We start from the raw sequence: 22047 nt of genomic DNA on the forward strand, positions 1-22047 counted from the left end.
ATGATCTTACAGTGGTGTAAGATGAGACCAGCTGCATATTCTGGAGCTCATAATTAAACAGTTCAGTGAACTTTTTCACGCATTCTGTGAAACGTTCAGGTTTTCTGCAATACAACCAACACGGCTGGGAGAACAGAGCCAACAACAGAGACGAGAGAGGACAAAATGGAGGATTCAGGAAGCCGACATAACGGGGCTGTCAGCATCAATGGGCTGACTACACCTCTCTGTTTGGAAAAAACCATAAAGGTAACCCAACAGGGGGCGCTGCTGAGCAGAGACTCGCAGTTAGAGATCGCTTTAGTGAGTCCCAAAGAAACATATTAGAGATGTTTAATAAAAGGTCCATGATTCACGATTTATTTGGTAAGTTTCTATCAATGTTTAAAAAACTGAAGTAAATTAATTATTCCAGTGGTAGCTTGGAAATATAGTTTCACACCTTGAGCTTTTGTTCATTTTATCAAAGTTTGTTAAAACCACAAACTTTACTGTATGCACTGCAAAAACACAAAATCTTACCATTTAAGTTTGGTCAAGTTTATAGACCAAGTTGACAAAACCAACTTACAAGTAACTTTTCAGCAAGATGTAGGAGCTTGTTTTAAGTGAATAACTCCTTAATATTGATTTTAAGAAGTACTACTTCCACTTATAAAATGAGAAAAATGTCTTGTTAAGAGTGAAATAATTTGCCAGTGTATCTGGTGCTTTTTAAAAAGTCAATATTATGACCTGCATCTTGCTGAAAAGTTGCATGCAAGTTAGTTTTGTCATATTTAAAGTTCACTGAGATATTTGCACAAGAAACTAGACCAAAAATGTTTGGTAAAGTTTTGTTTTTGCTGTGAATTAATGGGATTTTATGCAACAGACCAACACAAAGTAGTGTGAATTTGCCAGTTCCACCAGCAAATTATTTTACTTATAAGATGGTAAAAATGTCTTGTTTACAGTGAAATAACCTGCCAGTGGAGCTAGAACTTTTTCTAGTCCATAATTCATCAATACTAATGAATTATAGACTTAAAATCAGCTGCTGTATCTTGTTGAAAAATACTTTTAAGTTAGTTTTTTCTTTGTTTTAAGTGTACCAAGATATTTGCAGTAGAAATTAGACCAAAATACTGGGTAAGATTTTGTGTTTTTGCAGTGCATGCAGCTAGGGGAGTTTAGATCAAAGCATATCATTGCGTTAGGATGGCCTAGTCAAAGTACAACTGTGTCAACACTTAAAAACTGATATTCAAAGTCATTCAAAGTCCAATCTGAATGACTGTTCTTTGTAAATAGGAACTATTTAACTTTTACTTTATAATTTTGCACATGTTGGCCAATCACATAAAATCCCAATAAAATTGAGAAATTCTGGTTTTAAAGTGACAAAATGTGAAAAAGTTAGAGTTCTGAATACTTTTGTTGACGTGTTAATAAGTGGGGGAAGTTTCTGACAAAGCAACCAACCACTGGCCTCCAAACTGTTAGAAAATGTGTCTGAATGATAGTAAAATAAAACTTTACTGCTTCACTCGCTGTCAAATAATCTGAAGTAATTAAATATCCGACAGAAGGTTTAAAGTGTTGGCAACAGTTAAGCTTCCGTTTCTCATTAATGAATAAAACCGACCGTAGAGCAGCAGTTAGACAGTTTATAGGTAAAGACCTCGGCTGCTGCGGTGAGCCCTTCATGGAGGCGGGTCCGTTCTTCAGCTGGACCCGTCCGGTCCGACGGACTCCCTTTGATTACGTTTTCCCGACTGGAGGACACAGACCTGCTGGACGAAAGCAGCCATGTTTGGTGTCCAGCTAACTCAGTGTGCGAGACTCCGAGAGGCCGCAGGCGCTAAACAGGACGCGATTATAGGATGACGCAGTCCGACTCCTTCTCTCTTCTTCTGGCCTGCTGCGGCCCCTGACCTCTGACCTGGAGGAAACACAGACAACACAGTCACGCTTGGAAAACACAACAATACTACTGAATATCATTTTATGTTTCTTTATTATGGATGAGGAAACACGGCTATCAGTTATGAGCTAAAATAAAATGTTAGCTGCGCTAAAGAACTAATCAGACATTAGTTTTGCTAATGCTAATGCACTTCACCAGCACAGGATTTAGCAGAAGCTAACACTAAAGTGTTACACCAACACAACATTTAGCTGGAGCTAATGCTAAAGCACTAACCCACATGGTATTTAACTATTGTTACATCAACAAGGTATTTAGCAGAAGCTAATGCTAACACATTACACATATTTGGTATTTAATGAAAGCTACAGCGCCACACCAGCACAGCATTTTGCAGAAGCTAACGCTAAAGCGCTAACTTCAATAAGACGGTTGAAAACCTTCTTATTTCAAACAATTTTTGAAGTAGAAACCAAATTCTCTGGTGAGGTTTTGTGTTTTCAGCACTCTGAGCAGCTGATACCTGCTGTGGTGTCGGTGCTGGCCCCGCCTGTTGCTGCTGCTGCTGCTGGAACTGCTGCTGCTGCTGCTGGTACTCCTCCTGCTGCAGCTGCCGGGCCAACTCCAAGTCACTGAGAGGTCCAGGAGGGCCTTCCTGCTGCTGCTGCAGCGAAACGGCGACCAGGTAGTCCTGAAGCGAAATCATTGATTAATAATAATTAGGATAACAAGGAGTCCGAGCGGCGGAGGAGTCCTGACCTGGTCGATCTGCCTCTGCTGTTCCTGGCTGCTGGGCGGCAGGTGGGCGGCGGCCGGCGGACGCTCCGGCGCGTGGCTCAGCCTGAAGTCGGAGTTGCAGAAGTTGCCGTCTCCTTCGACGTTGTGGAGCGATTCCCAGACCATACTCTCCTCCTGCAGGAAGCCCTGATCCGTCACCAGCAGGTACAGGTGGCCCTGAGGAGGACGCAGAGGGCAAAGGTCACTTTCACCCTCAGTACAGCTAATTAAACAAACATTACCTGACACTTTGAAAAAAAGAAAAATAGCATTATTCATAAATATTTACAACTATTTATTTTGTTTAAAATAAAAATAGTTTTATTTTAAACAAATAAAACTATTTTTATTTGTTTATTTATCTGCAGTTAAAAATAGTTAAAAAAACTGCATTTTTAATCAAGCATTTGGTGTCTGTCTCCCCCTAGTGGTGTATGGTGTTACTGCAGGCTGTCTCCATCATCTAGCGTTGTGGTAGCAGTGAAGGGAGTCTGTCTCCCCCTAGTGGTGTGTGGAGGTACTGCAGGATGTCTCTCTCCCAATGACGGTGTGTGGCGTTACTGCAGGGTGCCTGTCTCCCCCTAGTGGTGTGTGGTAGTACTGCAGGCTCTCTCACTCTCTCTCCCCTGGCGGTGTGTGGTGGTACTGCAGGGAGCGTTTCCTCACCTTGTGTTTGATCATGGTGCTGAAGTGATTGTTCCTGAAGAAAACGGAGATCTCTCCCTCTTTCGCTGTGGTGTTGAGCTCACAAAGACCGTGGTATGACAGCTGGGTGGCCGTCGACTCCAGAAACTGCTCCGCCACCAGACCTACACATAAAACCATTGTTTTTAGTATTTCTCTTTCTTAATTATACTGCAAAACTATTTTATCTTTTAATTTACCAGCTACAAATAAACTAAATAAAGAATATTTTAATAAAATAAGCAAAGCAGTCAAAAGTATTTTGCAGGTTTTCCAGGTTTAAAACAAAAACACTCAAAAAACCCCAAACCTTATCCTTAACTATTCATTGTTTTGTTTTTATTTTTGTAAAAGGCATTGGATATTTTATTTAGAGACACATTTAAAGAACATGAAAATTTGGATGAAATGTGAAAATGACCCCTTGCCAGTTATTTTCTAAGGCTTTTTTGGCTCTTGTGGCCTTTATTTTGCAGCGAGTTGACAGGAAACGTTGATTATTAGCGAGGGGGAGCCGCGGTGAAGAGGCCGGGACTCGAACCTGCGGCAGCAGCTTTGAACATGTCGTCCTACATGCCTCTTCAGGCATGTAGTGCGCTCACCTTCACTGACTCGGCTGCTGTCTGCAGAGTGTTTGCAGTCGATGATTTTCTCCACCAGCTGGTTGTAGCTCAGCTTCCCCACAGCTGCCACCGTCTCTGGACTCTAAACTCACACAAAGTGGACGGTTCTTCAGCCAAACGAGTCCAGGAAGAGTTTCTGCTTCTACACGTCCTCATATGAGGAATTTACAGAAGATGCAAACTAATGTTCTCCACGTTAGCTTACTGCTAACTAAGGCTACAGCTAACGATTATTTTAATAATCAATTATTCTGACGATTAATCCGATTTAAAAGTTGCTACATTCTACAGATTTTAAATTTTTCATAACATTCCTTTAGTGAATCTGAACCACTTGAGCAGTTTTGGGTAAAATATATTTACACAAAATGCAAAATGTACGTATAATTGGTCCAGTTTTGGCTTAATTATTGCTCTGAGTGTTGTTTGCTCTTGAGTCTGTATTCTCCAGTTAATGATTAATCAGTTACTAAATTAGTTGACGTTTGAGCGCTGCTGCTAACTCTGGGTTAGCGTGTTACCTGTGGGTCCACCAGCCAGCCGTGGTACAGCGGGATGTTCAGCAGGTCGAACACGATGCACTCTGGCGTATATTCAAAGTCCGTGACTCCCGTGAAGCGCACGTTGACGTCCAGACCCGTGGACAGCTTCGGAAGAACCGCCATGGCGTCGCTCATGTTCTGCAGACACAAAGCTGCCAGTCAGTTCAACAACATTAGGTTGAACTCAAGTCCTGATCATCGACGTCTGAAACCAAGAAATACAGAGATTTCTGCTCTGTAGACGCACTGAAAGGCCACTCAGCAAGGAAGAAACCATCACTCCAAAAACAACATACAGAGTCACGAATTTAAGACTTTTTAAGACCATTAACAATGAAACTTCAGACCTGTATCACAGCAGAAATGTACCAAAGTGAATTTCATGTTTTATTTGGCATTAGTGTAGCAACAAAAGTGAGCCAGTGGTGAAGACGAACGTCACACCAAGACAGATAAAAGCTAAATATCTAGCCAGCTGGTATTTTAGCAGCTAGTTAGCGGTAGCCACAACAGCACTGAGCCACAAAACGCAATAATTATGCTTGTAGATGACTCAAACATTTGCCTGACAGTAAAATTCCTTAACCCCCCCGTCCCCCCCCAAAAAAAATCTACGAGATTAAAAATGAGATTAACACTCCTGATTAAAGCCAACTTACATTTTCTAAATGAACCTAAAACATTTTAAGGCCTTAATTTTAGATACATTAATATAAAACCTTTTAAAGGATGTGTGGACATCCTGGGTTTGCAAATAATGCGTTGTGAAACTGAAATAGACTGAATTTACCAAACATTTTCATCTAGTTTCTATCGCAAATATCTAGTTAAAATAAGACAAAACTAACTTACAAGTAACTTTTCAGATAAATATAGGAGCTTGTGTTGCCTAAATAATTTCTTGCGCGGTTACCTAGCAACCCCAGTCAGGCCCAGCTCGTTACCTAGCAACCCCAGCCAAGCCCAGGTCGTTACTTAGAAACTCAGTTCTAGTTCCACTGGCAGTTTTTTTCCACTTATAACAAGACATTTTTCCCTTGTTACAAGTGAAACGTAACATGGGAACTTGTACTTTTCGATCAATATCAACTCACAGATGATGAATATAGAAAAATATTTCCTGTCATTTGTAATTTCTTTTTAAGAAAGGAAAGAAACAAAAAGTATCAATTAAGACTGGAAATCAAACATGGTGTGAAAAAAACAGTAGTTCCATGAAATATGAACCATAATCGCCCAGAACTGAAACTAAAAGAAAAGTTTCTTTAAAAAAAGAAACGTTTTTGTTTTAAATCTGGATGTTTTTCAGTGTGTTGGTACCTGCTGGAAGTTCAGCTCCATGGCGTTCGTCTTCTCTCTGGGTGTGACTGATAAAACACACTCTCCTATACGGCGCACACACACAGACACACACACACACACACACACACACACACACACNACACACACACACACACACACACACACACACACACACACACACACACACACACACACACACACACACACACACACACACACACACGCGCGCGCGTCAGTAAGATTACCAACTCATTTCTACCTCCGGTTTTTATGTTTTTTGCTCACTGTGGAACCGGCAGGTTGCGAAAACAGAACATTCAGGATATTAGACGCAGTTTTTAAATCTGTTTAATGAATAAGCCTAATCCAGAAAAAAGCCAGCGTTGTCATTTATGTTTCAGAAAAATGCAGAGATGTAACCAGAAACTCACCCAGATGAGCCATCAGCTCCTCAGTGGTGACCACTTCCGTCTGCGCAGGAAGTTTGGCCTAAATAAACAGAATAAAAACAATAAATGTGCTCAAATCAGCTCTTTAAGGTTTATCATGCAGGCAGCCATTAAATCTGTAGAAACTATCAGATTCATGGCCATTCGGGTAACGTTAGAAGTTTTTAATAAAAGCTGAGAATTTATCTTCTGAAATACTTTAATTTCTTTTAAAAATTATAGTTTATTCTGATAAAGACAACAGATAAGGCAACAAATTATATGATTACTAATTAAGTTGCACCACAAATTTACACCAGACTTGATTATTATGAACATAATTTGTTGTAAAATTTACTTTGAATCAACATGTATTTTGTTTTTGTTCAGATTAAGTCCATTTTTTATTCTGTAGGATCTTTTTATTATTATATTTGGGCCAGACTAAAAACACTACTACAACTTCAGTAAAATTATGACTGTTGAGCGTCTTGTGAAGTTAGTTTGGTTTTACAAATAAATCACCAGCAGACTGTGTCCTGGTAGTGAAAATAATCTGATGTTTGCTACGACTTTCTTCTGGTAATATTATGAATTTATTCTCAGATTATTACGACTTTATTCTCATTAATTTGTCTTTATTCCTGTATGATTCAATTCTAGTAATTTTGTTACTTTATTCTCTTAATTTTTTTTTTTCTGTTTCTAAAACTCCATTGTTTTATTAGGAGCTTTAAAGGACGGTCTGATCTACCTTCCAGCGCAGGAAGAGCGTGTTCATGATGGCCAGCAGGGGGCAGGGTCCGTTCTCGCTCTGGGTGACGATGGGAGTCTTCTTCTCCTTCCAGGTGATCCACTTCACCAGGTAATAAGCCGGCATGGAGGGTCCCGGCTCTGCGGCCGCAGGAGCTGCAGCCGCTGCAGCAGCTACAGCAGCAGAAACAACAGCAGCGGCAGCAACAGCTCCCCCTGTGGTCAGGCAGAAAAACTACAGCTAATGCTCAAACGTCAAACTTAAACATTACATTTATAACGACATTAATGGCTGTAAAACATCTGTGAAAAAGTGATGAGATTAAACGCAAAACAAAACAACTCCTTACAAACTTTTTAATTGAAAAACTTTCTTAAAACTGTCATGTTTCCATTCAGAAAATTTATTTTGTGTAGTTTTATGCTAATTAGCTGCGATTCCATTGGCCAATTCTGGAAATTGGAATTGTAAATATAAATTTGCTTAATGGGAAACAAGGCAGTTTTGTTTTTTGATAAAAAGTTGTTGCACGAGGATGAGGTGGTATTTCGCAGCTGGACGTTACTGCTGGTGAAAAAGACGAAGACGACAGGAAGTGGAAGGAGGATGAAGCCGCTGCATGTTTTAAATGATTTAAGTTCATTCACAAGTGATTTTTGTTGCATTTCTTATTTAATGGAAACAACGCAATTATGAAATTGTGTTTTTTCAAAATTAGACAAAGATTTGCGCGTATTTATAACAGAAACGCGGCTAATGACGGTTAAATCCAGAGGGATGACCTCACCTGCCGCCTCCAGCGCCTCGTGGGCTTTCAGACCGGGAGCCTCGGCGGACGGAGAGCCGCCTTCGACGCCCGGAGCGGAGCAGGCGGACGACAAGCCGTCCTCGATGTCCAGGGAGTTCCCCGTGGTCGTGATGCCGTCGGAGAGGTCCAGGCTAGGAATGGAGAAGGACGCCGAGTCGGAGGACTCCCGTTGCTCATCGGAGTCCGCCGCCGTCATCCCCGACGAGGTTTCCTCCAGGTCCGGGTCTGGAGCTGGAAAACAGAGAGAGAGAGAGAGAAGATGATTCAGGCCGATTTAGGTAACAGGAAGGCAACAGAACGAAGCAGGAAGGAGTTTCATTACCCAGAGGATTTGTTCCGACATAATGATCAATATAAAATATTTAACATGACTGGGGATGCACGATACATCAGCGATAACATTGGTACCAGACGATATTAGTCATTTTTTAACATATCGTATCGGTCCGATAAATAAAACAGTATTTATTTCCGACTGTTTCTGGTTGTTTTTGTTTTTGCAAAAGGTGTTAAAACTGTAGTGAAATATTTTTAATATCAACTATCGGCCATAACAGCAAAATTCATTTCAGATATCAATATTGGTACAAATGTTAATATTGGTGCAGTCCTTATTCTGACTGTTTGTTAAAGTCAAAATATATTAATGGCAGTAAAACACAAACTTTATGACATTATTAGAACTTTGCAGCTTTATTTTATCACATTTTACTTCAAATATTATCTTGTAAACCTCAACAGAATCCAGAAATCAGTTATTTAAATGTTACCCTGATTATTGTTAATTAAATTAATTAATTCTGTTTATCTGGATTCACTGAAGTTGGAAATCTACAGAAAAAAAACAAAACAATTCAGCTGCTACTTTCAAATAAAAAATATGCCAAATATAAAGTTATGATGGATTATAAGAGCTACAAAACATCGTTAAGTTTCAGTTACAGTAGGAATAATGGAGGATTTTAGTTTCTCTAAAAATAAAACAATATACTCTTTTTCCATCCAAATAAAATTTGATGTAATATTTCTAAAATCTTTGTTACATGAAAACTTTAGCAGAAAAGTGCTGTTTACGCAGCACTTTACTTTATTAAAAAATATGATTTAATCCCATTTAAACTAATTTAAATATTAAGCAGCTGGTGGGATTCGTTCCCGTTGTTTTGCTCTGCTGGCCTGCCGCCACTGTCCAGTAAAAACAAAGGATCACTGAAGCTTTTCTGCTCCGTCTCAGTTTCCTGAATATTAACCAGCTGGAACGCAGCCGTACCAAATACAGCCAGCCAGTTCGGCATTTAATGCCCCGCTAACACCAAGGGGACCGACTGTCACCGGATTCACATCTGAACCCTCTTTATCTCGGCTCCTTTCCACAAATATCAAACTATATGTGGATAGTTAAAATATAGTTTATTGTTAGAAACTCTTTCATCTTTAATTTGTAATAATCATCAAGTTTGTACTGATAACAGCCTGGTCCTACATTGAGTGTATCTTGTACAGGCTAAAGGTCCAGAGGAGTCTGTTAATGAGTAGAGAAGGACGGATACCATCACAGCAGCCGCTGCAGATTCAGAGAAAATGAGGACGGGACATAAAATTATTTGGGTTTTTTATACAGTATATATAAATAAACCTTTTAGAAATATGCTGCATAAAACCAGAAATCCACATTAGCTGTGAAAAGATTGATGCAGCTGAGGTAAAGTAAAGAAAATGTACACAGGTTTTAGTTAGTTTAGCTGGGCACCATGGGAATTTCCTCTGTTTTTAATTACTAAACTTATTTTAACATTGCTTGTTTTTGAAATACCCACATTTATCATTATCCTATTATAAAATAATAAGAAATTGTCATATTTGACTCCAATTAAAATTTATTTTTTGGAAAGCCAATGTAAAAAAAAAAAAGCATTATTACAGCATTTTACTGAAAAAAACAACAACAAAAAAAACTAAATTAAAACCACTCAAAGCAGATGCTTTCTTTCTTTTGGGAACTACCAGAACTCCATTTAGCATCTTCTGGGTTAAAGTGTCTATTATTACTTTTTTTTTTTATTTGCACAAAATTATAGTTAGACTTAAGTTTTTTCAGTTCTGCCTGTTTTGAGTTACTTTCAGAATGAAATGTTTTAAGTTGTCTGTCTCTTTAAATCCAAATAAACTCCCTGTCACACCCACCAACACAACGTTTACACTCACACCTTAAAACGGCTGCTAACAGACGCACTTACACTACCGAACATCTTTAAACACAACCAACAAGAATGTTAAAGAGTTTTTATGGACGTAAGTCAGCAACAAAATTGGCTTTTCCAGAACTAAAAGTGCTGGAACTCAACTTGGGTTGCTTGGTGACGGGCGGAATGCCGCTGGGGTTGCTAGGTGACGGGCGGAACGCAGCTGGGGTTGCTAGGTGACGGGCAGGCCTCTGATTTGTGATGTTACATTCTGGAAGTTTTTTAAATGACCCCTCAGAAAGACTCATTTTCATTTTGGGCCACATCAATGTTCTTAAAGGGCCAGTTGTGGAATAATGTATTGACAAAACCCATTAAGAAACTATTCAAGTATCAATAAATAGCTGTGTATTCGATAAGTTCTTCCTTAAATTAAATGGTATAGAACATCCAGGTTATTATGATTATTTTGGTGATTTTTTTCAATCAGAATCAATGGTTCTCTGTTGCTAATTTAGAAATATTTGAAAGAAATTCTGCAATATTTGCACTCATTTGTGAAAATGTGACTTTTTGTTACCCGTCATATTGACTGCACTAACTTGAAATCCAGTATTCCTGAGGCAGCAGAGGAGTAAAAGTAAGAAACATTGTCACCTGCAAGTGGGAGTTACTGTTACTTGAACCCAATGTTTTCCACCACTTTAGCGAAAAAAAATGTCAGTGATCAATCACACCAAACTAGAGGATTGATTTATATAATTTGGCGTCTGGAGTCCAGTCGGCCACATAAAAAAAAGCTATAGTGGGCCAGATTTGGCCCCCGGGCCTCGAGTTTGACACATCGGCCATAAAACATGAACTTGTTACCAAAATACGGCTGAATTAAACATTTATTTATCCGTGATGCCATCTTACCTGGCTCTGCTCCTCTTCCTGCTCCACCTTCAGTCTTTATGTGTCTGAGCTGGACCGACAGAGTTTCGTCCTCCGTCGTAGCGATGGTCATCGTCTCGTTTTCCGACAGACTAGGCGATGACTCGGGTGGTGTGGGCGTGGCCTCGTCATCCTCCTCCGGTTCTTTACTGCTGATGTTTTGGACTTTCGCCTCCCGGTCGGACCCATCTGTAAGAACGGAGTCGTTCATTTCTTTGGAGCGGCTCTCCGTGTTCAGACTCGGCTCCTCTTTGCTGCGTCCAATCAGCAGGCTAGCTGGAGCGGCTGGCGGAGCGCTGGATTCTGCCATGATCAGCCGAACCGATGAAACTGGATGCAGACGGACTCGGGCTTTCACTTTCCGGATTTTAAAGGAGAAATGAATTTATGGCTCATGAGATCAGCACATCTATCTTCAGGGTGATTTAAGTGGAAGATGAGGCTCTGTGGGTCGTGAAGAACATCTCAGTGTGACCAAATTCTGCTGAAACTCCCAGAAAAAACTGCATTTTTCTGCCTTTTTGTCTGTAAATAAACATCCAGAGTTTCAGGTGCCGGTCAGGCTCTCATCCTGACCTGAAGAATGAACACCGGAGAACTGGAAGACCCCAAAAAAATTTAAAAAAGAATTGACTGTCCTCTTAGTTTTCGTTCCAGGATTGGAAAAGGAACGGAGGATTTTCTGAGTCTTCAGTCAGCAGACGTCCAGTCAGACCTGAAGAGAGAAAACAAAGATCTATTTGTGGTCACTTTGAGACTCTTTGTTATCATAGATATAATTCTGCTTAGAGCTGAAACAATTAATCAGATTAATATCAAAATATCTCGATGGTGATTCTGTGGGCATTGAGGACATCCAACAGCAGTCCATCTCACAACGAATCTGAAGGAGCCTCTGACTGAAGAATGTTGTATGACAGTCTGATGATTGGCTCAATTTCTGGGCAGCAGAGATGATATCCCAAAGCAACATGTCCTGGATTACACAAGTTGTTAGCAAGCACTGCTAATCCACCTCATTTGCTTTTGCCACTCCTCTTATATTCTCTATCTGGCTGAAGATAGAGGTTGGAGTTGGGGATAAGATTTTGTATGATCTGCAAAATGTTGCATATAATAGACACGTCTGTTGTTGAGAATATAATCTCATCTGTTGAGGCAGCAGCATCAGAACTGGAACTTAAAAAAACCTCAACAACCCGATAAAGAAGGCTGGTTCTGGTTCTGTTCTAAACCTTTGGAGAAGACGGTGGGAAGGATTCTTCATAAAAATCAATAAAACTATGCTCAACCCTGAGCGTCCTCTTCATGAGACTGCTGTGCCTCACAGCAGTGTCTTCAGTCAGAAGCTTCTCCAGATTTGCTGTAATACAGACTGCTACAGGAGAGCCTTCCTTCCCACAGCATCAACAACAACTCTAAAGAATCTTGGACAATATGAGCTACTCTCTGGAATTAATAAAAGTTTTTTTTGTATTGAATTTATTGAAATTTATAAAATAAAATTGGTCACAGTGTCCCATTGGTTTTAATATAAAACGAAATGACTTCACAATTTCATCTTTTGAGACTCTGGAGATGCCTTAATTATCACAAAATTGTGGTATTATTTAAAGGTTCTTTCAGTGTTTTTGTTTGCTATGACGCTCGACTCTTTTGAAAATGTTGCTGATCTATATGTGGCCAGGTGACCTCGCCACACCCTGCTTTGCACATGTTTATAGTTTAGAAATGTATATCAGGCGAAACAGGAAGTGAACGCAAGGAACTGTCTGGTGTACGATATCGTTTGGAAGTGAAAGATAACCGAAGTGAGGTTTTTCCCTTTAACCAAATGGCTACCTTGACAACGATCATTAGTCAGCAAAGCGACTGCTTAAGTTTACCACAATGCTTCCTAGTCAGATAAGAAAACACAGCGTCGCTCTATTAAACACATTTTATTAGCCAAAACTTTCACCTGAAACAGTTGTTTCAAACTCCTGACAGAATTAGCTTAGCACAGAGTTTTTAAAACTAGCCTCACCTCAAAAGGAACCTGCCTCAGCCATGAAACGCCCGTCCTGCTGATGCCTCATCATCATTAAGCAGCTTTCTGACACAACTCCCTGCGTTAGCAAACCTGCAGCTAGCTCCCTGGGCTAACTGGGCTAACTTACCTATTAAAACAGCAAGAACATAAACTGATAAGGTGGAAAGTGTAAAAGAAATACGACGCTGATTCCTGCTGTCACTTCTGAAAAGAAGATACGTTTTAACTGCCTCACCTTTTCAGCATCGACTGCGCCTCAGTGATCTGCGCTGATGGTAGCTGCTGAACAGGCATGCTAGCTGTTTACATTCCTCTCCGGTAAGCCCCGCCCACCAAATGATAACTGACACGTCACAGCTTGAAGCGCCAGTTTAACCTGCCCGGACAAAACTTTTGTTTATAAAATATGGGCTTATATGGGATTATTCTACAGCGAGATCCGTTTGTGCTCAGGACAGCAATGACTCTAACTTTTACAGAGAATACGAGCGGCCATTTGTCAACTCATGCTGCGTTTTATTAGCCTCGGAAATCGGAGCTCTCGTGCCAGGGTGACGTCACTTGTGTTGCGTTTTTAGGAAATCTGGGTGGCAAAACTTTAAATCAGGCGAATTTCTAACTTGGAGTTACACATTGATGTTTTGTTGTTTAGATTTGTACTATGGTCATAAATATTTGAGGTAATAAATAGTTTTCACAGTTTTATGTGAATGGCTACAAAAGCGATTAACCTCCAAGGCAAGGAAACGAAATGTATATTTTATGAGGACGGAAGTGTGTTCTCATTTCAATAAAGGTTGTAACAGTAATATGGCAACAATATGCGGGATATTTAGTGTCCTAAAGGAACAGTCAGAAGACGAAAGAAGCCCCGTTATGCCTTATTAAGAAGTCATCTGATAGAGACAGAGCCGGCCCAAACTATAAACAAACTAAGCAGCCCCACAACCTCCAAAACAATGCTGGAATTTGAACATATATCTAGCAATTTAATTAATCTTGAGCTCAACTCTCTTTACTTCAGAGTTGCAAAGGGCCAAAATATTTAACTTTTTTTTTGCAAAAATTACATTTCGCATCCAAATAATCAAAAGAACACATGCAGAAAATCATGATACCCACAAAATGCAACAATTTTAAACCAGGCTCTCTTGTTTGAAACAGCAAATTTGTTGAGTACCCTTTTAGTGACCTTTAATTATGTAAAGATAATTTTTCATGTTAAAGTTTATATAAAAACTAATCACTGAGTTTTTATTAGAAGATTACAGCCTTTGAAGCTGAAGCAATCAGATATCTTATGAATCCTGAACAGAAAAAGCTCAAGAATTTCTTCCTAAGAAATGTTAAGGATCGGATCTGTTAAATTTATTTGAATATAAAGTTAATGAACTGATAAATTTGCTTCACACATGTTGATGAGTCTTAGGAAGGGGCCATATTGAGTAAACACCAGAGCGGTCAGACACAAAACAGAAACTCCTGCTTTGTGTCTGGAAACAGATAAAACAGAACGAGATCTTCTGTCTGCACCCAGACAGACATGAGAGGATTAGTTTTTATCAGTCCAGTTTTTAGTTGATCCAGTCAAATTCAGTTAATTTAAGTAGCACCTTTCCAAAAAAGCGTATTCAGCTAGAAGATAAACACAATTCATGTCCAGAAATCTAAACAAATCATGACAGTAAAATCTAAATCTAGACAGATTTAAATAAAATTACATACAATAAATAAAATTACATCAGAATTATGTGCTAATTGTTATACACTGCATCCAAATTTATTTTATACCAATTATTAAACAACTAAGATCTAAGGAGATTAGCGTAGCTGACTGCAATTAAAAATACACATTAACACATTAACGGCTTGGTGCTAAACAACCACAAGGTGGCGCTGTCCCAGTAGTTGTTCTAGGTTCATTAGTGTTTTTAATGTTTTAAATGAGTTTTAAACCTTACAAGTAAGAAAATTTTTTATTTATTTCCCTAAAATAGAGACTTTTTAAAAATAAAATGATGAAAGTTCAAATCTTTATCTTTATTTAAGGATTAACAGCTGCTTTCAACACTTATTTATTTTTTCTGGTTTCCATTTTGAGGCGCCCCTTGACCCCAAATCAAGGATGAGACTTTACTGATGAGTTTTCAGGTTAGTTTCACTCTAAGAGCTGAGGAAAAAAACTGAATGTGAGCAAAAAAAAAACCACTCTAACAACTATTTGCAGCTTAAAAATAACATTTGCAGCTGTGAAACTTAACAGTCAACAAAAACTGTTAAATTCACATCTGAAGCCTTTTTGCTTAAATTGAGAGCCGAGAGCACCTGATATATTTCTCTTTGGAAAACCACATTTAGGCAATTATATTGAACTTAATAAAATAAAATTCATAAAAAAAAGAAGAAGCTAAACTTTTTGACTGTTTTTATGCATTTAATTAATCTTTAAAGTCTTCCTGAAGTTGATTTCTCCTCGTTTCCACTCAGGGCTGTTCTGGAGCGGATTCCTTGGGACAGATATCTGTAATAAAAATAAAGAGTAATTAGTGCAATAATGAATTGGTCACGCTCACCGCAGGAACTTACCTGCAACTCCGTCGTAATAGTACTGCTTTTCAACAGGGAATCCCAGACATTCAGCCAGTTTTCTATCATTATTGGCTGCTTTATTCGGCTCCATGTCCCGGTGGGAACCTTCCTTCTCTGAATCACAAAAAAAAAAGGAAGAATGAGTGGAAGCGTTGTCTAAACTACATATGTCAAACTCGAGGCCCAGGGGCCAAATCTGGCCCACCAGAGCTTTTTACGTGGCCCTCTAGACTCCATGATGTTTATGAGGCCCAAAATAAAAATGAGTCTGACTCCCTGGCCTGAACAAACTGCAGCAAATTTGTGAATGAAGTGTTGGACTGTGTGAATTACTGTAGCTGAACAGCAGTCGGTACTTTCTTGTTTGGTAGGTCAGCAACATGCAGTCGGAGCAGGTTTCATAGAAAATCACGTCAGCAGTCACAGTTTGCTCCACCACGTCTCCGTACTTCTCCATTCCTAACACAAAAAAACACAACAAACTCCTCATAACATTTTTATTTAACACTTTTATACTAATTCACAACTTCTGTCTTGCATCTGTGTACAAAAATGTTTAAACTTATGTCTGCAAACGATGGCTTATCAGTTTTATTTTGTTTCTGAGTTTTAATGAATTGGGAATAGAACTAGATATAAAAAAATGGTTAAAATCTCTTAATTTTATTAAACTGAATATACATCTGAAAACTTCATGTTACACTCAGTTTCCACTTATCTTTGTCCAGATTCACCCTTAGAATGGGTAAGTCGTTAAATATATTATATTATGGGCTCCAATCAAAGTTCGTTAACAGAACCGGGTCAATAATTACACACAAAAAATGCAAAACAAAAATCTATATTATGAGAATAAAGTCAAAATAATATGACAATAAAGTCATAAACATACAAGAATAAAGTTGTAATATTATGACTTTATTCTTGTTTAACTTTATTCTTGTAATTTTATTTATTTGTATATTTTTATCTTTTTTTAAATGAAATTACAGTCATAAAAATTACAAGAATATCATACTGTTGTAGTTTTGAAACTTTAATGAAAAGCTGACAAATATAATTAAAAAATAATAAATAAATAAATGAATAAAATTACAAGAATAGAGTCAAAATATTACAACTTTATTCTTGTACTATTATGACTTTGTCATAAAGTGCAGTTGTAGGATGGTGAGGTAGACGTGGCGGACTCAGGTTATGGTGAGAAAAACTGATTTAATAATGGAAGTACAGAACATCCAGGCAGCACAGCTGAGGATAGGAGCTCAAAATAGAACTGATAGCACTGGTAACACTGGTAACAGGCAAAGACAAGGACATGTGACATGACAAGGGAACACAGCTGGGATTAAATACACCAGGAAGGTAATCAAGGGAAACGAGGGACAGCTGGGGATGATCAACTAACGGGTTGAGACACAGAAACCTAAATAAACGCACAGAAAAAACCAAATACTCACAGTTTATTCACATATTAGTTTGACTTTATTCTGACAATATAGATTTTTGTTTTGCATTTTTTTTGTGTGTAATTATGGACCTGGGTCTGTTAACTAACTTTGTTTGTAGCTCATAATCCAAAAATATTTAACAGCCAGTTAAAGTTGGAATCTGACCCAAAATAAATAAATAAAATTACAAAAAATTTTTTTTTTTTTAGCACTGGCCTAATCAATTGCTTCCTGACACTTTTATCTGTTCTGCTGATATACATGCATATATGCTTATTTAGATTCCATTTGAGTACAACTTACTCTTATGTACAGTGCTGTTTTCAGCATTGTCTGTGGGAACCGTTATGTTGATGAAGTAGACAGTGCAGGAGCTGTCATGACTGAAAAAGCAGAGAGAAACTCAGAAAATAAAACGGCTTATATCAGAGTTTACATGCAGTCCACTCAGAGCGACTGTCTTTACTGTAGCTGTGTTTCTGTATAATTGCACACCTGAGCTGCAGGACTTACAGGTAAATGTTCCTCACGGTTAACTTGACTGTTGTGTTGTCAGGCTGCAGCTGGAACTCCAGGTGAGAGGTGGAGATTCGTTCCAGCATGAACTGGATGAACTCATTGTCAGACACGGACCAGACCAGAACCCAGTCACCGTTATTCTGCAAGAAGATAGCAGATACTTTAGATATTAAATAAAGAAGTTATATTTAATATAAAATATTAATAAAAGCTTCCACATATTGAGTTAATGGTTAACCTTTTCAAGGGACAATGCTGTCAAATAGCTCAAAATAATAATGAAATGTTTTTAAATTCATAAACAATAACAGATTAATAAATAAAGGTTTTAATAATTTAATATTTTCTTCATGGGGTGATAATACTGAATTTCTATTACAAAGTGACAATAAAGTACCACAAATATTTTTTTTAGAGCTATGCCCCTTATTAGTTTGGAAACGATGCTTTTTCATGACATCAAAAAATATGTTGATGTATTTAATAAATATATTCTGTAAATATATATTTTGCTAAATACATAAGTAACCTTTATTAAAAATGTCATCTACTGAAAAAACACACATTCTTATCAAATATTATTGGTCTAGTTTCAAGTGCTAATATCTTAATATACTTGAAATAAGACAAAACTAACTTACAAGTAACTTTTCTTCAGGAAATAAAAGCTTATTTAGTCAATAATTAATTAATATCGATAATTTCCGTTTCCATTAAATAAAAAACGGAATTAAAATTACACATGAATACGTTTGTTCACACGATAAGTTATTTAAAAACACGCTGCGCCATGATCCTCCAACTACTTCCTGTCATTTTCTTCTTCGTGGGTTTGCGCCAGCGGCAACATCCGGTTGTTGATCATGTGACGCGAAAAAAAGGGTTTCCATTGCAGAAATAAACATTAATACAGCCGAAAAACTACATAATCCCGGCGTCAAAACTTTTAATTTAATTAAAAATTGTAGTGTTTCAATTGAGTGAATTTATTTTATGGCCAATAGAAACGCAACTAGTGAAACTGCTTCCGGTCTGCTCCTAAAAAATTAGATTTCATAAAAATATCCAGGTTACTATATATAAACAGCATTTAATTTGCCTTTGGGATCAATAAAGTATTTTTGAATTGGAAAACGATGTCAGTGCTTTTCAAAGCTCGATGATACTGAAAAGGATTTTGTGACACAATAATTCAAGTTCATACATGCACTCAGAAAGACAAATATAAACACATCGAGGGTCAAAGGTTAAGGTCATGGCTAATCAGTTGTTATGTAAACTCGATGTGAAAAGTATGACATGTCATCATGACATAGTGTGTTAAATGTTGAACTGATTTATACTAAATCAGTGGTTATTAACCTGGGTTCTATTGAACCCCAGGGGTTTGATGAGTCGGTCTCAGGGGTTCGGTGGAGCATCTGCTGCGGAGGTAAAGACACACTTGTGTAAATGTTGTGATGAAAGAGTTCCACTCCCAGCATGTATATCAACTTGTGTCTTTAATTTACTTCAGCGCAGCTCAGTTTTTACCAAATTCTGTAGCTTTCTGTGTACTTCTAAATCTGCTCCTTACACACAACCATGCAAACACACACACACACACACACCTAGGGGCAATTTGGAGAGGCCAATTAACCTGACAGTCATGTTTTTGGACTGTGGGAGGAAACCAGGGTACCTGGAGAGAGCCCACGCATGCACAGGGAGAACATGCAGGCTCCATGCAGAGGGACCCCAGACTGGGAATTGAACCCAGAACCTTCTTGCTGCAAGGCAACAGCTCTACCAACTGCGCCACTGTGCAGCCCCACTAATATAATTACATAACTAAATCAGAATACCGCAAAGTCTTTGTTATTTATTATTAGTTTTTCTTTCTCTTAAGAATGTAGAGCTAATTAAATGATCTAAACAAGACCTTAAAGTGGTTCCAGTTTCTCTCGATGGCCAACCTGTTGAAACTGTGGCAAATTTTAAATACCTTGGTTGTTCCTGGACAGTCGGCTCAGCTTTGCTGAAAACACTGACTATAGTTTGAAGAACTGTTCTGAGACTCTATCTTTTAAGAAGACTTAGTGATCTTCTTAAAGTGACCCAACTAGAGTCCTCCAACTAGAATTTGGAGGGGGAAAAAAAATTATATTTTATTTATCACTACAGAAGGGTTCAGTTAGTGCGCATATGAAACTAGTGGGTTCGGTACCTCAAAAAAGGTTAAGAACCACTGTACTAAAATTATAGAACAGTGTTGATCACTTCCAATCATTTGAACCTTGAAATGTGTCTTAAAACAAAAACCACCAGATTCAAGAACGGATTCCTTTAGATTTTATAGTTCCTACTGGTTCACAGCACTTTGTTTACACTGTTTTATATCAGTAGTTGACATTATGTCTGTTGTTTTTGTAAGAATGATTTAATTCTGTTGTAAAAAGTTCAAACAATCTAAATCTCCTCCTCTGATTCAGAAGGAACACTTAACATGTAAAAATAGTCAGGATTTTTTTAAAATGAAGACATTTGGTGATAAAGTGAGACGCCACCCGGTCCAGAACCAAACTCACCTTGTGCAGATCTTCTCTGGGCAGCCGTTTGGTCACAACCTGACACTCTTCTGCAGACGGAGCTGCAGTGGAGCCGATCACGGCTAGCAGCAGCAGCAATGCAACCTTTGCTACAGTCATCCTGATCTGAGATTGAATAAAAACACAAACGCACCGCACTCTGTCAGGGGAGGAACTAACTGGAAAACGACCGTTTGGTTTATACTGGTTCTGGGCCTGAACTGGCCAAAGGTAAAATTTACTCATCTCAGATTTTATTGCTTCCTGTTTGTATCCTGAAAGTGTCAGGACCTGGTTTGGTGTTTTTATTGATTCTTGTATCTATTTTAGTTTAGTTCAGTTCTTTCTCAGTGATTCCTGTTTGTTATTTTACTTATTCTGTGTGTCTAGTTATAGAGGATTCCTGTTGTGCTGTGCGTTTTCTCTCCCACACACCTGCAGCCAGTTAGTCAATTAACCTGGTCTATTCACTCTCCCAGTATATATTCACCTCCTTGCTGGTTCCTCCAGTTTAATCCTGTTACTTTCTTGTTTCACCCTGCTGGTTTTTGTTCCTGGTTTCCTGTTTTTTGTTCTCTCTGGCTCCCTGTGATCCCTGTTTGTTTTTCAATGAGTTTTTGTTCAACGCTGTTTTTTTGTTCATTCATAAATTAAATATCCAAATAACTACAAAATGACTCAAAATGACTGAGAATCATCCACCAAAGATTATTGATGAGTCTATGAAGAAAAAGTGACTGAAAAAGTGTGAATGAGCAGAAAACACATAAAAATTAATCCCATGAGAAACTGACGTTAAATTGAAGCTACACTGCAAAAATCAAATTTTATCAAGTTATATGAGCTTGATTTATGATATACAAGCTTGTTTTAGGTTAATTATCCCTTCATATTGATGAAAAAGTGTTAGCTCCACTGGCAGAAAGTAAGTGGAGCTAACATTCTTTCACCAATATTAAAAAATAAGTGACTTAAAACAAGTTCCTATATCTTGTTCAAAAGTTACTTACAAGTTAGTTTTGTCTTAAACTGTATTAAAATATTTGCATCACTAAACAAAAAATAATTAGTAAATTTAGAAAAGCAAGAGAAAACCAATCATGCTGATAGTGTTTTGATGTGTTTTAATCGCTCTTTCTCCATGGAGGCCGACTCTTCCTCTTCGTTCCACTCAGGACTGGCCGGCATTTGATTCTGGAGCGGACTTCTTGTGGCAGAAATCTGTTAAGGGAAATAAAAGATGAACTATGAATTATCTGGAGTTGCTGGTGGCGTCGTGGTGTTTCTGTTCACAGTGGCAGACCTGTCACTCCGTCGTAGATGAATGGTTTGTCATGTGGGACTCCCAGACACTCGGCCAGTTTCTTATTGTCATCGTGGGCGACTTTGTGTTGCTCCACATCCCGGTGCGAACCCTCCTTCCCTGATTCACCAACAAAACAAGATCGCTTCAACAAAACTTCACAAATAATAAATCATTACGTAAATTATCCTTAGTGAACAAAACGAGGTGAAGTAGCATTCAGCTTCTACGCACCACAAATTTGGAACAAACTTCCAGAAAACTGTAAAACAGCTGAAACACTGGGTTCCTTTAAATCTCAACTTAAAACCCACCTGTTTATAGTTGCTTATGGCTAAATTAAGGTTTTGATATCTTCGATGTTTATAATGTTTTTATCTTTACTTTTCATCTAGTTATTAACTTCTTTTTATTTCTCTTTCACACTGCCTATGTAAAGCCCTCCCGGAAAACATCCCAGTTAAACAAATCTATATCTAGGGGTGTGAGAAACCTTGTTAAATGGCGTTTTAACTAAAACTCTGAGGTATGAGAATCCTTGTTAAATGGCGTCTTAACTAAAACTCTGAGGTGTAAGAATCCTTGTTAAATTATGTTTTAACTAAAACTCTGAGGTGTGAGAATCCTTGTTAAATGGCGT

At 38.2% G+C, this 22047-nt stretch overlaps 2 protein-coding genes across 3 annotated transcripts in view; both read right to left on the reverse strand.

Annotated features, from left to right (window-relative positions):
* Window positions 1–1499: 1499 nt before the first annotated feature.
* On the reverse strand, window positions 1500–13510 carry mindy1 (MINDY lysine 48 deubiquitinase 1). Of its 2 annotated transcripts, XM_008422245.2 has the most exons (13): window positions 13214–13510; window positions 12973–13105; window positions 10929–11661; window positions 7807–8058; window positions 7020–7234; window positions 6269–6326; window positions 5856–5920; window positions 4515–4673; window positions 3973–4075; window positions 3353–3495; window positions 2669–2863; window positions 2433–2600; window positions 1500–1924 (listed from the first exon to the last, which is right to left on the reverse strand). In XM_008422245.2, the coding sequence occupies exons 3-13, from the start codon at window positions 11254–11256 to the stop codon at window positions 1859–1861; spliced, it is 1752 nt and encodes a 583-aa protein (XP_008420467.1). In that variant the 5' UTR covers window positions 11257–11661; window positions 12973–13105; window positions 13214–13510; the 3' UTR covers window positions 1500–1858. The 2 variants fall into 2 exon arrangements, with proteins under 2 accessions (XP_008420467.1, XP_008420466.1); XM_008422244.2 differs by lacking the exon at window positions 12973–13105.
* Window positions 13511–15397: 1887 nt separating this feature from the next.
* Window positions 15398–22047, reverse strand: part of LOC103472640 (saxitoxin and tetrodotoxin-binding protein 1-like) — a 10536-nt gene continuing 3886 nt past the window's right edge. The window contains exons 5-13 of the mRNA XM_008422397.2: window positions 21408–21527; window positions 21283–21325; window positions 20536–20539; window positions 20105–20425; window positions 17532–17677; window positions 17322–17401; window positions 15901–16026; window positions 15565–15681; window positions 15398–15499 (exon numbers count right to left, since the gene is read on the reverse strand). Of these exons, the coding sequence (XP_008420619.1) occupies window positions 15462–15499; window positions 15565–15681; window positions 15901–16026; window positions 17322–17401; window positions 17532–17677; window positions 20105–20425; window positions 20536–20539; window positions 21283–21325; window positions 21408–21527 (995 nt within the window). The 3' untranslated portion in view covers window positions 15398–15461. The remainder of the gene's footprint in view (window positions 15500–15564; window positions 15682–15900; window positions 16027–17321; window positions 17402–17531; window positions 17678–20104; window positions 20426–20535; window positions 20540–21282; window positions 21326–21407; window positions 21528–22047) is intronic.

The sequence above is a fragment of the Poecilia reticulata genome, linkage group LG11, assembly GCF_000633615.1.
Source record: "Poecilia reticulata strain Guanapo linkage group LG11, Guppy_female_1.0+MT, whole genome shotgun sequence".
NCBI lineage: Eukaryota > Metazoa > Chordata > Actinopteri > Cyprinodontiformes > Poeciliidae > Poecilia > Poecilia reticulata.

Excerpts from the sequence above, each read along its gene's own strand:
- mindy1 (XM_008422244.2), bottom strand. The coding sequence starts at position 11,256 with ATGGCAGAATCCAGCGCTCCGCCAGCCGCTCCAGCTAGCCTGCTGATT. Across the intron at positions 5,921-6,268 it reads GGAGCTGATGGCTCATCTGG|GAGAGTGTGTTTTATCAGTC; the intron begins GTGAGTTTCTGG and ends TGCGCCGTATAG. Across the intron at positions 1,925-2,432 it reads CAGCACCGACACCACAGCAG|GTCAGAGGTCAGGGGCCGCA; the intron begins GTATCAGCTGCT and ends TGTTTCCTCCAG.